Source organism: Ranitomeya variabilis, chromosome 4 (assembly GCF_051348905.1).
Source record: "Ranitomeya variabilis isolate aRanVar5 chromosome 4, aRanVar5.hap1, whole genome shotgun sequence".
NCBI lineage: Eukaryota > Metazoa > Chordata > Amphibia > Anura > Dendrobatidae > Ranitomeya > Ranitomeya variabilis.
Genome location: NC_135235.1, coordinates 270,099,424 through 270,114,750, shown reverse-complemented (window position 1 = coordinate 270,114,750; position 15,327 = coordinate 270,099,424). Strand labels below are relative to the sequence as shown.

The following is a 15,327-nucleotide window of genomic DNA, read 5'->3' as shown; positions in this document are numbered from 1 at the left end:
ATTATGGTAAATAATGAAATTTAACACTATATGCTAATTTTTTGAGAAGGACCTGTATGATTGAGGGACACTTTCTAGAACATGTATGCTCGGTAACCCAGGTGCAGTGGCTTCTATGGCATTTTGGTTGCACGCTGCATGTAGGCTCTATGCTCCACCGAAACATGCCCATGACTCTGTTAGTCCTGTTGGCATGCATTTGCCTTTATATATTGGGGCACCTTCATCTACTTTTTGCAGTTGAGTAAAAAATTCGACCAGTATGCAAAAGAGAAAAAATGGAAAGCGCGCTGTACAGTCATGGCCAAAAGTATTCACACCCCTGCAATTCTGTCAGATAATGCTCAATTTCTTCCTGAAAATGATTGCAAACACAAATTCTTTGGTATTATTATCTTCATTTAATGTCTTAAATGAAAAACCACAAAAGAGAATGAAGCAAAAAGCAAAACATTGATCATTTCACACAAAACTCCAAAAATGGGCCAGACAAAAGTATTGGCACCCTCAGCCTAATACTTGGTTGCACAACCTTTAGCCAAAATAACTGCGACCAACCGCTTCCGGTAACCATCAATGAGTTTCTTACAATGCTCTGCTGGAATTTTAGACCATTCTTCTTTGGCAAACTGCTCCAGGTCCCTGATATTTGAAGGGTGCCTTCTCCAAACTGCCATTTTTAGATCTCTCCACAGGTGTTCTATGGGATTCAGTACTGGACTCATTGCTGGCCACCTTAGAAGTCTCCAGTGCTTTCTCTCAAACCATTTTCTAGTGCTTTTTGAACTGTGTTTTGGGTCATTATCCTGCTGGAAGACCCATGACCTCTGAGGGAGACCCGGCTTTCTCACACTGGGCCCTACATTATGCTGCAAATTTGTTGGTAGTCTTCAGACTTCATAATGCCATGCACACGGTCAAGCAGTCCAGTGCCAGAGGCAGCAAAGCAACCCCAAAACACCAGGGAACCTCCACCATGTTTGACTGTAGGGACCGTGTTCTTTTCTTTGAATGCCTCTTTTTTTCTCCTGTAAACTCTATGTTGATGCCTTTGCCCAAAAAGCTCTACTTTTGTCTCATCTGACCAGAGAACATTCTTCCAAAACGTTTTAGTCTTTTTCAGGTAAGTTTTGGCAAACTCCAGCCTGGCTTTTTTATGTCTCGGGGTAAGAAGTGGGGTCTTCCTGGGTCTCCTACCATACAGTCCCTTTTCATTCAGATGCCGACGGATAGTACGGGTTGACACTGTTGTACCCTCGGACTGCAGGGCAGCTTGGATGTTAGTCGAGGTTCTTTATCCAACATCCGCACAATCTTGCGTTGAAATCTCTTGTCAATTTTTCTTTTCTGTCCACATCTAGGGAGGTTAGCCACAGTGCCATGGGCTTTAAACTTCTTGATGACACTGCGCACGGTAGACACAGGAACATTCAGGTCTTTGGAGATGGACTTGTAGCCTTGAGATTGCTCATGCTTCCTCACAATTTGGTGTCTCAAGTCCTCGGACAGTTCTTTGGTCTTCTTTCTTTTCTCCATGCTCAATGTGGTACACACAACGACACAGGACAGAGGTGGAGTCAACTTTAATCCATGTCAGCTGGCTGCAAGTGTGATTTAGTTATTGCCAACACCTGTTAGGTGCCACAGGTAAGTTACAGGTGCTGTTAATTACACAAATTAGAGAAGCATCACATGATTTTTTGAACAGTGCCAATACTTTTGTCCACACCCACATAAAAAAATGTTTGGTGTGGAATTCTATCCAATTTGGCTTTAGAACAATTCTTTTTGTGTTTTTTTTCATTTAAGACAAATTAAATGAAGATAATAATACCAAAGAATTTGTGTTTGCAATCATTTTCAGGAAGAAACTGAGTATTATCTAACAGAATTGCAGGGGTGTGAATACTTTTGGCCATGACTGTATATGCAGTGGTGCACCTATGCCATAGGGTTCCTAGGGTTCCTTACTTCTGGGATGGACATTTAGCAGGACTTGGACATTCCCACCAACCGGACCATGGTGGAATCCTAGTCTAAGCTACATCATTCCATCTCTCCTACATATTGGGAGCTGGATACATCTTGTAACGGCCGTCAAGAAATTCGGCACCAACCAAAAATGAAGATTTTCCTGCAGATCAGCCAAGTCCAAGTAAGGGAAGACCTGACATCGGAATCCCAGTGGTCCTCCTAGAATATACGTTCTACTAGAACCTCACTTTCCATCTCTTGATTCTTTATTTTCTCTATTTCTGGAGTAGAGATGTTCCCATCTGGGTGCAAATGACTTAATTCTATGAAATTTCTCTATCAAAACCCAATGGTGAAGATCTGTGGAGGAAATGTGCTGAAATGACCTCACTGCAAACAGAAGTATAAATAAAATTCTAAACTTAAAGCGGTTGTCCTTCCCTTGGTTTTTCATGCTTAAATGCAAGTGTTTGAAGATCAAAATCATTTTTGTAATTGGGTTATATGAAAAATATTGCACCATTTGGCTTTTACAGGCTCTTTGTTTTCTGTCACTTTCAGCTTTAGTGTGGTCTGTGGTCCCAAATCAGCTAAAAGGAGCTCAGAAAAGAGTTACAAACTCCCCATCAGACCATCCTAGCAGACCAACTGATGGATTCTCAGTTAACTCCTTCTGCAGCCAGCATTAGATGGCTATAAAAGGGAACCGATGCAAATATTTTTACAAAACCCAATTGCAAAAATTATTTAAATGATTTTAAGCACAAATTATATGCATTTAGGTAAGAAAGTAAAATATTGTCTGGAAAAATGAACAACTTTTTAAACTTTTGTCTCGTTTTTAGCATAGTGTCAGAGGGGCTCTGTACATTTGATAGTGACTGTACCTGGTGCCGCAGAAACAAATCCCAAGTTGGATGATCATGCCACATAACATTTTCGGACACAGTGACTTTGGGGTCCGACTCCAATCAACTGTGGTTTTCTGGTTCTGTACTTACTTTACAGCTAACCACTGCCAGAGCTGGTAAAAGCAGATAGTGGGGTACCAAGTGTCGGACCCCCGCCAATATCGATGGCCTATCCCAGCTCTGTTTACATAAAAGTAATCTATTTGGACAGGACACAAGATCTTTAGCCTATAACTATCCCTGGGTGATAAAAGGATTGGGCTGATTGATTCCAACATGCCTGATCTTTTTGTTCTCATGTCTTCCAGCTGCTTACTCTTTTCTCTCCATTGACAATACGTGTACGCTCTGTGGATATGAGCATGCTTGTGTCTATTCCAAGGATAGATCATCAATATCCTTGCGGTGGACAACCCCTTTAACTGAGAATTCACTAATAGGGTATATAAAAATGGGTATTCTAAAGTGGACACAGTATCTAAACGTTAAACAAGGCTGCCATATACTTGAGACACCTATAGATGGATCCACTGTAAGCACAAGCATGCTCAATTAATCCGAGTGTGCATGTGTTCTCAATGTAGAGAGGGGAGAAAGCTGCTTTCAGACACATCTATGAAGGATAAAATGATGGGGCATGTTGGAATCGACCAGCCAGATCCTTGTTGCTTCCATGTATAGTTATCTATAGACCATATCCTGTCCATATAGGGGATGTATATGTAAGTAGATGTAGCGCCCCCACTGCCGCAGGGCCGAGGGGTACCCGGTACCGGGCCTCTGAGTCTCTGCTCTGGGGTTGTCACGGTGGCTAGACCCGGTCCGTGACCCTGCTGAGGGGCGTACAGTAATAGATGTGGATAGTGGTGGTGGTGCGGTGCAGTAAATAACGAAGACACCAGGTTGCAGTCTCTTTACCTCTTTACTGAAGATCTCTGGGTCCTCAATCCGGAATACGGTTAACCAGGCTGTGCAAGTCCGGCCGGTCCAATGGCACCTCCAGAGTTCTCTTTTCAGGTGGAAATCTGTGCCTTCCTGCTAGCGCTATGTGTTGTGGTCCTTCCCTGCTGTGCTTACGGAAAGTCCCCACAACTGTTGTGTCTGTTTCTTAAGTTCCCTCACAACTCGATTAGATGATGTTCTGCTAATCTTCCGTCCCTCCCTGATGTTACGGTTAGGACGGCACCCGTATGACGGGTAGGCTCGGAGCTCTTCCGGGACCCTAGAGTCGCCCCTCTCCACAAGTTGCCCCCTATGTCTTCGTAGGTGATTTAGGTGAGACAGCCCGCCTATGACTGACTGTCCTGCCGTTGGTTTGAAGTATTGCTTGAAGCTAGATGTACAAATACTTCCTCGGCGTTCCGGCCGCCGGTTGTGCGCCTCAGTAGAATGTTGCCTCTGTCTCACAGCACGACTCCTACTGGTATTCTCCTTGTTGCTTTGATCTCGTTTCTCCCTCAGCACAATCTATCTCACTTCTAATCCTTCCTTGGGCACCGCCGCTATGCTGAGCAGGCACGGTCCCGTGACGTTCTCTCAAGTTGCCAGGCCTCTGTCAGGATCCCACCCCCGACAGGGGCCCTACCGAATCTTCCCGCACAACACCCTCTGCCACAAGGTGTTGCCTGGTTCCAACCCAGTCAGCTTTCTCTCTAACTTCCTGCCTGACCCCCAGTTTTACCAGTATGTGAGGAGTGGCCTAATGAATAGAACCCTTAGCTCCCCCTGGAGGCCCGACTGTGAAATGTATTGGTGTCTGTGATACCTGGTCAGATGAACTCCTTCAGTGCCATCAGACGTACCATAGCTCCCCTTAGTGGCGGAGCCACAGTACTGCAACGACCAGGACAATGGGGCGCTGCACTCCCCCCCCCCCCCCCCCCCCGGTTAAATCCAGTACTCCTGGACTGGGAAGAAAACAACAATACAGGTTAGCAAAAAGACATACAATTTTGAAAATGCAATAACAATAAGTAAGCTTGAACAGAGCTTCCCTTTATGGGAGGTGAGGACACTTGAATGTTACAAACATGGTTAAACATTATAAATTACAGGCTGTAAACAACTCCTGTTACCCAACCGGGTATTCTACTCAGTGCAAACTTTTGAATAATAAGTTAACATTGTCCTTAAGGACATACACTTCCTATCCACTAAAGACGTTACTTATAAAACATTATGAAACTGACTTCTTCTTCAAGGGCGTACAGACTAAACCCACTAAAGAATTATTCTGAACTCTTTCTCTTTCATTCTCCTTCATTAAATCTGCAGGACCGCCTGTCCTAACTGCTCCAGGCCTACTGCCTCTCCTTTCTTTACAGGACCGCCCCTTTCAGCCCGGGCCTACTGCCTTTTCAACTACTATACCCAGTATAGAACATAACATTTACTTTTGGTTTGAAATCACTGAGCCATCCTTACATGGCTCCTAAGAGGACTCACTGACTAACCCCGTACGGGTTCACTTTCTGTCCTCATTCTTCCATCAACATTATCAACCATTTCTCACAATTAACTAGTTAGTTACATTTAACGTTTACATATCAGCATTATTACTTTCTTTCAAGACATCATTATCACTTTACTGTTTTAAGACAGTACTACTCATAAGTGCACAGGTAAACATCCCCTTTAAGAGGGGACCAAGTCTTTATGAGGTAGCGCAGCTTCTTCAGCTACCAGTCCGTACACCGTAAGGACTCCGGTACAAGTTCCAATAACCGTATCTTCGCAAAGAGTCCGTCTTTTATATAAAACCAGTAGGGAGCACCTTTAAGAAGGTGCAACTATGTACAAGAAGTTTGTATCATGCACTGTTCATGATTGCGGCAGTTCTTGATAACGAAGAAGAAAATAGAAAATAACCAAAAAGCAGTAGGGATCCCGGGTCAACAAAGGGATCCCTTTAAGAATTAACCCAGGACGGGTTTTAGCAGCAACATGGTGAAAACAGTTAACTTATTTACAGTCATTAAAAGGTATTCACTACTCAGTTTCTGGCAGCCCCCACCGAGGCTTTACCTGGCAGGTGGCTTTCTGCGGCCCGGATAGGCTGAACTCCAAGTCCACTCCCGCAGCCAGGTGTACCCCGTGGGTTCGGGTCTTCTGCACGACCAGGTCGTGTGCTGCAATGAGGGTCTGTGTGGGTCGATGGATGATGCTAGCATCGGCGGCGGCAGCAGCGGCTTCAGCGCAAGCTCCTCCCCCTCAGTTCGGGATACCGCCAGAACGGCGGTGCAGCACTGCATATCCCGGGCCCACCAGCTGCTCCCCTTTAGGTGCCGGCGATATGTGACCACATCCCCCGGCTTCAGGAAGGACTTGGCGCCGTCTCCGCACAGGCAGGGCTCCACTTCATCCCGGGTGATGCGGACTCTCAGGGCTGTCCCGATCTCCTGCACGAAGCCCTTTCCTGTCTGAGGCAGGTAAACAATCACGACACCCCACTTCGGCAGGGAGCCCTGTAGCAGCTCACCACGCGCCTCCCGCTCCACTTCCCGCTGGAACTCCGCAATCAGGGATTCCTGTACTCTCCCCAAGGGAAGGGCCCCATGTCTGGCCCCCCCGGTTCTTTGGGAGCAGGCGGCAGGAATGCTGGAGCGCCAGTGGCCGCAGCGGCGGCCGGGTCTGGTGCAGAGGTGAGGCAATCTCCCTGGGGGTCGCGGCACTCAGTACCCCTACCTGGGGTGACTCCTCCAGCGTCACTCCTTTCCCCTGGGGGAGGCACACGGGCTGGGGACTGCGCAGGCAAAGGGTGCCCCATCGACAGCTCCCACGGATCCAGGTCCTCCAGCGGGGGCATATCCGAATAATCCTCCGGTGACGGGGGTCGATGCGGGGCCATCCTTTTCTGCAAGCCTTCTCCAGTCCCACCTCATCTGAGTCATAGTTTCGTTTCTTCGGTCTCCGCCCGCCATAGAAGATCAGGAGGCGGATCTCCCCTATTGACGGGCCCGCCCTTAGGATGCAACAATATTTAGACTGGGCGGCCATTATCCTTCGCGCTCTTCAGCTGGTCTACGCCTACTCCACGCCCCTCTTCTCTTCCTGCGCTCTCCTCAGCGCTGTAATGGCGGCGGTTTTGGCGGTAATCCTTGTAGTAATGGCAGCACACAGTTCTCTCAATAAAGTACAGTCCAAGCACAGTAAATCACAGTCCCAAGGCACACATGACCTGATTCTCCAGGCTTAAGTAGATCCTGTTCGTGACGCCAAGTTGTAGCGCCCCCACTGCCGCAGGGCCGAGGGGTACCCGGTACCGGGCCTCTGAGTCTCTGCTCTGGGGTTGTCACGGTGGCTAGACCCGGTCCGTGACCCTGCTGAGGGGCGTACAGTAATAGATGTGGATAGTGGTGGTGGTGCGGTGCAGTAAATAACGAAGACACCAGGTTGCAGTCTCTTTACCTCTTTACTGAAGATCTCTGGGTCCTCAATCCGGAATACGGTTAACCAGGCTGCGCAAGTCCGGCCGGTCCAATGGCACCTCCAGAGTTCTCTTTGCAGGAGGAAATCTGTGCCTTCCTGCTAGTGCTATGTGTTGTGGTCCTTCCCTGCTTTGCTTACGGAAAGTCCCCACAACTGTTGTCTGTTTCTTAAGTTCCCTCACAACTCGATTAGATGATGTTCTGCTAATCTTCTGTCCCTCCCTAATGTTACGGTTAGGACGGCACCCGTATGACGGGTAGGCTCGGAGCTCTTCCGGGACCCTAGAGTCGCCCCTCTCCACAAGTTGCCCCCTATGTCTTCGTAGGTGATTTAGGTGAGACAGCCCGCCTATGACTGACTGTCCTGCCGTTGGTTTGAAGTATTGCTTGAAGCTGGATGTATGAATACTTCCTCGGCGTTCCGGCCGCCGGTTGTGCGCCTCAGTAGAATGTTGCCTCTGTCTCACAGCACGACAGTATTCTCCTTGTTGCTTTGATCTCGTTTCTCCCTCAGCACAATCTATCTCGCTTCTAATCCTTCCTTGGGCACCGCCGCTATGCTGAGCAGGCACGGTCCCGTGACGTTCTCTCAAGTTGCCAGGCCTCTGTCAGGATCCCACCCCCGACAGGGGCCCTACCGAATCTTCCCGCACAACACCCTCTGCCACAAGGTGTTGCCTGGTTCCAACCCAGTCAGCTTTCTCTCTAACTTCCTGCCTGACCCCCAGTTTTACCAGTATGTGAGGAGTGGCCTAATGAATAGAACCCTTAGCTCCCCCTGGAGGCCCGGCGGTGAAATGTATTGGTGTCTGTGATACCTGGTCAGATGAACTCCTTCAGTGCCATCAGACGTACCATAGCTCCCCTTAGTGGCGGAGCCACAGTACTGCAACGACCAGGACTCTGGGGCGCTGCATAGACATGCGCCTCCTTCAGCACAAAGCCCTTTAATTACACAGTTCCTTTAATACAAAAACTGGAGCTCTCTCTTTTAGAAATGAGCCTGACCTGAGGAGGAGAGTGCAGTTGTCAGAAATGGTGAGATGTCTCTCGGACGGCTCCCTCCTGAGTGACGGCTGCTAGAGGGTTAATGGGCCCTGTGGATTTAACGAGTTTTTAATGCGCGGTGTTAATGTAAGCATGAATATGTAATGAGCTTGTGATTCAGTGCCGCATGTTGATATAATCATGAATATATAATGAGCAGAGACACATACAGATAAATATTCATTGGTCTGCGCTGCCTGGAATAAATATGGTAGGAAGATCCGGGGACAACGAGCTGCAGAGCAGTGTGCGCAGTATGTGTATTATCATGTGTGGGAGGCGCGATGCTCTGCAGTGTTATCTAAGAGGCGAATAAAGCTCCGCTGGATCCTGGATGTGACATTATTTGCTCTATCATACAGCTGTCTCCAGTGAAATGCAGAACATAAAATCATGTACGCTGCGCTGATTAACATGCAAGGCTTTGTAAGTAAGGTGCAATGCTCTGCATGGTTCTAGGAGGAAGGTGCCATGTCTTGTGGGGCTTGGGGAGTGGTGTCACGTTCCTCATGGCTGTGAGTGCAAGATACAAGGCTCAGGTGCAGGAAGCAGTGCTCTGTTCTCTGGAAGAAAGATGTCATTCACTTTGTGTCTGTGGATACGGGGTGCAGTGCTCTGTGAGTCTGTGGGTACAGGGTGCAGTGCTCTGTTAGTCTTTCAGTGCAAGGTGCAGTGCTCTGTGAGTCTTTAGGTACAAGGTGCAGTGCTCTGTGAGTCTTTAGGTACAAGGTGCAGTGCTCTGTGAGTCTTTAGGTACAAGGTGCAGTGCTCTGTGAGTCTTTGGGTATAAGGAGCAGAGCTCTGTGAGTCTTTGGGTACAAGGTGCAGTGCTTTGCGAGTTTTTTGTATAAGGTGCTGTGCTCTGTGAGTATTTGGGTACAAGGTGCAGTGCTCTGTGAGTCTGTGGGTACAAGGTGCAGTGTCCTGTGAGTCTGTGGGTACAAGGTGCAGTGCTCTGTGAGTCTTTGGGTACAAGGTGCAGTGCTCTGTGAGTCTGTGGGTACAAGGTGCAGTGCGCTGTGAGTCTCTGGGTACAAGGTGCAGTGTCCTGTGAGTCTCTGGGTACAAGCTGCCGTGCTCTGTGAGTCTTTGGGTACAAGGTGCAGTGCTCTGTGAGTCTCTGTAGAAGGTGCAGTACTCTGTGAGTATTTGGGTACAAGATGCAGTGCTCTGTCAGTCTTTAGGTGCAGTTCTCTGTGAGTCTTTGGGTACGAGTTGCAGAGCTCTGTGAGTTTCTGGGTACAAGGTGCAGTGCTCTGTGAGTCTTTGGATACAAGGTGCAGTGCTCTGTAAGTCTTTGGGTGCAAGGTGCTGTGCTCTGTGAGTCTCTGTGTAGAAGGTGCAGTGCTCTGTGAGTCTTTGGGTACAAAATGGAGTGCTCTGTGAGTCTTTGGGTACAAGTTCAGTGCCCTGTGAGTCTTTGGGTACAAGGTGCAGAGCTCTGTGAGTCTCTGTGTAGAAGGTGCAGTGCTCTGTGAGTCTTTGGGTACAAGTTGCAATGTTCTATGAGTCTCTTTGGGTGCAAGGTGCAGTGCTCTGTGAGTCTTTGGGTACAAGGTGCAGTGCTCTGTGAGTCTTTTGGTACAAGGTGCAGTTGTCTGTGAGTCTTTGGGTACAAGCTGCAGTGCCCTACGAGTCTCTTTGGGTGCAAGGTGCAGTGCCCTGTGAGTCTTTGGGTACAAGGTGCAGTTCTCTACGAGTCTCTTTGGGTGCAAGGTGCAGTGCCCTATGAGCCTTTGGGTACAAGGTGCAGTGCTCTGTGAGTCTTTGTGTACAAGTTGCAATGCTCCATGAGTCTCTTTGGATGCAAGGTGCAGTGCCGTAAGAGTCTTTGGGTACAAGGTGCAGTGCTCTGTGAGTCTGTGTAGAAAGTGCAGTGCTCTGTGAGTCTTTGGTTACAAGGTGCAGTGGTCTGTGAGTCTTTGGGTACAAGGTGCAGTGCTCTGTGAGTCTTTGGGTACAAGTTGCAATGCTCTATGAGTCTCTTTGGGTGCAAGGTGCAGTGTTCTGTGAGTCTTTGGGTACAAGGTGCAGTGGTCTGTGAGTCTTTGGGTACAAGGTGCAGTGCTCTGTGAGTCTTTGGGTACAAGTTGCAATGCTCTATGAGTCTCTTTGGGTGCAAGGTGCAGTGCTCTGTGAGTCTTTGGGTACAAGGTGCAGTGCTCTGTGAGTCTTTCGGTACAAGGTGCAGTTGTCTGTGAGTCTTTGGGTACAAGCTGCAGTGCTCTACGAGTCTCTTAAGGTGCAGTGCCCTGTGAGTCTTTGGGTACAAGGTGCAGTGCTCTACGAGTCTCTTTGGGTGCTAGGTGCAGTGCCCTATGAGCCTTTGGGTACAAGGTGCAGTGCTCTGTGAGTCTTTTTGTACAGGTTGCAATGCTCTATGAGTCTCTTTGGATGCAAGGTGCAGTGCCCTATGAGTCTTTGGGTACAAGGTGCAGTGCTCTGTGAGTCTTTGGGTACAAGGTGCAGTGCTCTGAGTCTCTTTGGGTGCAAGATGCAGAGCCCTGTTAGTCTTTGGGTACAAGGTGCAGTGCTCTGTGAGTCTGTGTAGAAAGTGCAGTGCTCTGTGAGTCTTTGGGTACAAGGTGCAGTGCTCTGTGAGTTTTTGGGTACAAGTTGCAATGCTCTATGAGTCTCTTTGGGTGCAAGGTGCAGTGCCGTATGAGTCTTTGGGTACAAGGTGCAGTGCCCTATGAGTCTTTGGGTACAAGGTGCAGTGCTCTGTGAGTCTTTGGGTACAAGGTGCAGTGCTCTGAGTCTCTTTGGGTGCAAGATGCAGAGCCCTGTTAGTCTTTGGGTACAAAGTGCAGTGCTCTATGAGTCTCTGTAGAAAGTGCAGTGCTCTGTGAGTTTTGGGGTACAAGTTGCAATGCTCTATGAGTCTCTTTGGGTGCAAGGTGCAGTGCTCTGTGAGTCTTTGGGTACAAGGTGCAGTGCCCTGTGAGTCTTTGGGTACAAGGTGCAGTGCTCTGTGAGTCTTTCGGTACAAGGTGCAGTTGTCTGTGAGTCTTTGGGTACAAGCTGCAGTGCTCTAGGAGTCTCTTTGGGTGCAAGGTGCAGTGCCCTATGAGCCTTTGGGTACAAGGTGCAGTGCTCTAGGAGTCTCTTTGGGTGCAAGGTGCAGTGCCCTGTGAGTCTTTGGGTACAAGGTGCAGTGCTCTACGAGTCTCTTTGGGTGCAAGGTGCAGTGCCCTATGAGCCTTTGGGTACAAGGTGCAGTGCTCTGTGAGTCTGTGTAGAAAGTGCAGTGCTCTGTGAGTCTTTGGGTACAAGGTGCAGTGGTCTGAGTCTTTGGGTACAAGGTGCAATGCTCTGTGAGTCTTTGGGTACAAGGTGCAGTGCTCTGTGAGTCTTTGGGTACAAGGTGCAGTGCTCTGTGAGTCTTTGGGTACAAGGTGCAATGCTCTGTGAGTCTTTGGGTACCAGGTGCAGTGCTCTGCATGATTATAGGAAAGATAATCTTCAAATCGAAAATCCTCTAAGAATCTGAATGTTGGTGCAGCTCAGCGTAAAATCTGAAGTGTTCTGTAGTCGTCTCCATGAGGATCAGCGCGATACAGGATCCGAAGAAGAAGGAAAAAAAAAGAAAAAGCAGAGCTGTCTTTTCATAGTGGTTTCAAAGAAAACTGCTCTGCATTGTGCGCGCTCCGCAGTAATGACATGCATTATAAACACCCTGTTGTTGTATTATGATCCGCAGTGACATGGAGATTTATTTCTTCCCTTTTGTCTCAGTGCCCCCCAGATTTGTTGTTCAGCCTAACAACCAGGACGGTATCTACGGTAAAGCTGGGGTCCTGAATTGTTCTGTCGATGGTTATCCACCTCCTAAGGTGGTCTGGAAACACGCCAAAGGTGAGAGCGGGGGTCCTGCGGGCATGGTACGGACACGTACTGTACCCGCTCACATACCAGGACATGCTGTCACTAGTGCACTACATGGCGGTGACAGCTCGTCATCATGCCGCACTACATTGACATATAGGCATCAAACAGATGCGGCATCTTCCTCCCATCATGTGTTGTACTGCGACACTATGGGCTACAGCTCTGCCTGTCACACATCATTAAGTCTCCGCTCCGCACATGCGGCAGAAGAAGAAGACGTGTCGGATTCTCTTTTATATTCATCAAATGTCTTTTCTCTTGTTTCAATCTAGGCAGTGGGAACCCCCAACAATACCACCCGGTGCCGCTCACTGGACGCATCCAGATCCTGCCCAACAGCTCCTTACTTATCCGCCATGTGCTCGAAGAGGATATTGGCTATTACCTGTGCCAAGCCAGCAATGGCGTGGGCACCGACATCAGCAAGTCAATGTTTCTTACTGTGAAAAGTAAGTTCTAAAATAAATGTATACGGATCTGTTCACATCTGGAGGATTCCCCACATTTAGCATCAGCATATCCCACTGTGTACGCACACAGAGGCAAACATCAGCCAGTGGCCATAATATGCAACAAAGGTCCAGCCAAGGGGGCTGCCTGGGAGGCAAGAGATTGTGGCTTGCAAATCGCAGAGTGTAAATTTGTTTCTATAGACATGACCTCTTTTCAGATCATCACCCACCACAACTCTCTGGTCTTCTGCCGTGCCCCTCTGCTCTTCTGCCGCTCCCCTCCTCTCTTCTGCCGCTCCCCTCCTCTCTTCTGCCGCTCCCCTCCTCTCTTCTGCCGCTCCCCTCCTCTCTTCTGCCGCTCCCCTCCTCTCTTCTGCCGCTCCCCTCCTCTCTTCTGCCGCTCCCCTCCTCTCTTCTGCCGCTCCCCTCCTCTCTTCTGCCGCTCCCCTCCTCTCTTCTGCCGTGCCCCTCCGCTCCTCTGCCGTGCCCCTCCGCTCTTCTGCCACGCCCCTCCGCTCTTCTGCCACGCCCCTCCGCTCTTCTGCCACGCCCCTCCGCTCTTCTGCCACGCCCCTCCACTGTTCTGCCATGCCCCTCCGCTCTTCTGCTGCTTCCCTCCGCTCTTCTGCCACGCCCCTCCGCTCTTCTGCTGTATCCTTCTGCTCTTCTGCCGCTCCCCCCCATTTTCGGCTGCTCCCCTCCATTTTTGGCCGCTCCCCTCTGCTCTTTTGCCACGGCCTCCGCTTTTTTGCCATGCCCCTCCTCTTTTGTGCCCCTCCCCTCCCTTTTGTGCCATTCCTTTTCCCTCTTGTGCCGTGCCCCTCCCCTCTTGTGCCGCTCCTCTCCGCTCTTTTGCCGCCCCGTCCGCTCTTTTGCCGCCCCGTCCGCTCTTTTGCCGCCCCGTCCGCTCTTTTGCCGCCCCGTCCGCTCTTTTGCTGCCTCGTCCGCTCTTTTGCCGCCCCCGTCCGCGCTCTTTTGCTGCCCCCATCCGCACTCTTTTGCTGCGCCCGTCCGCTCTTTTGCCGGTCCCGTCCGCTCTTTTGCCGGTCCCGTCCGCTCTTTTGCCGGTCCCGTCCGTTCTTTTGCCGGTCCCGTCCGCTCTTTTGCCGGTCCCGTCCGCTCTTTTGCCGGTCCCGTCCGCTCTTTTGCCGGTCCCGTCCGCTCTTTTGCCGGTCCCGTCCGCTCTTTTGCCGGTCCCGTCCGCTCTTTTGCCGAGCCCGTCCGCTCTTTTGCCGAGCCCGTCCGCTCTTTTGCCGAGCCCGTCCGCTCTTTTGCCGAGCCCGTCCGCTCTTTTGCCGAGCCCGTCCGCTCTTTTGCCGAGCCCGTCCGCTCTTTTGCCGAGCCCGTCCGCTCTTTTGCCGAGCCCGTCCGCTCTTTTGCCGAGCCCGTCCGCTCTTTTGCCGAGCCCGTCCGCTCTTTTGCCGAGCCCGTCCGCTCTTTTGCCGAGCCCGTCCGCTCTTTTGCCGAGCCCGTCCGCTCTTTTGCCGAGCCCGTCCGCTCTTTTGCCGAGCCCGTCCGCTCTTTTGCCGAGCCCGTCCGCTCTTTTGCCGAGCCCGTCCGCTCTTTTGCCGAGCCCGTCCGCTCTTTTGCCGAGCCCGTCCGCTCTTTTGCCGAGCCCGTCCGCTCTTTTGCCGAGCCCGTCCGCTCTTTTGCCGAGCCCGTCCGCTCTTCTTACATTCCTTCAACCCCAGGCCTTCTCCACACCCCCAGAAGTTTTCACCTTCACTACCTCAATCAAATCCCCTCCACGCCTGTATTGCGCCTTCACCAGTACCAGATCCCCTCAACGTCTGTAGTGCACACTGTCACTTCCGCCTCTTTCACGCCTGGATTGCACCCCCTCGACCTCAGTACCACCCCAGTATCACTCCCCTTCAACACCCCATCCCCTCCACATCTATACCCTTCCCCCTTCACACCTGTATTGGGCCTCCTCCACTCTGCCCCTTTCCCTGTACTGTACCCCGCTCTATGCCAGTATCACGCCACCCCCCACCACTGTGTCCTCCATGCCCCCGTCTATACCTCTACCATGCACCCTACCTGCTGTACCAGGACTTGGTCAAAACCAGAAATTTAGCCATTTCTACTTGGAGTCTAAGAGTTTTTTTTACTGGAGCCTCCAAGATGTTGAGATGGGCATTTACCGTGCTATATACCTCGTGTGCGGCCCACTGTCTGCTACACTCTGCACAAGGTCTATAGTCTGATGGGAAACGGGGCGCAGTTTGGAATCCGGAAAAATATTATTACTATATGGCAGCATGTGATCGTAGAAATATGGAGCTGCAGTAAAGAGTTAATGAGAGCACTATAGTGAGGTCTAATACGATGGTGTGTGCACAGCAGTCAGGATCGGGGAGTCGTATCGGTAATCGCCAGACTCCAATGTGGGTGTCATATGGATCAGACCTCAATGGATCAGCTGCAGGTTGGAGGAGGGCGTAAATCTGTTCCCCCACAGAGACCCCCCATTATAGTCTAGTGGTATATTGGAGCGTCTTCTTGCATTGCAGAATCCATTCCTATTTATCAGAAAACGGAATTATTTAAAGTTTCCAATATTAAAAGGGTTGAATGACCTAAAATAAATGACTGCTTTCTTCAAGAAACAGCGCCACTCTTATT

General features: G+C 50.1%; 1 protein-coding gene across 7 annotated transcripts in view; it reads left to right on the top strand.

Annotated features, from left to right (window-relative positions):
• DSCAML1 (DS cell adhesion molecule like 1) overlaps positions 1-15,327 on the top strand; it is a 243,785-nt gene that overhangs the window by 196,266 nt on the left and 32,192 nt on the right. For all 7 annotated transcript variants that reach the window (XM_077249896.1, XM_077249895.1, XM_077249892.1 and 4 more), the window contains exons 10-11: positions 12,095-12,214; positions 12,520-12,696. In XM_077249896.1, the coding sequence (XP_077106011.1) occupies positions 12,095-12,214; positions 12,520-12,696 (297 nt within the window). The remainder of the gene's footprint in view (positions 1-12,094; positions 12,215-12,519; positions 12,697-15,327) is intronic.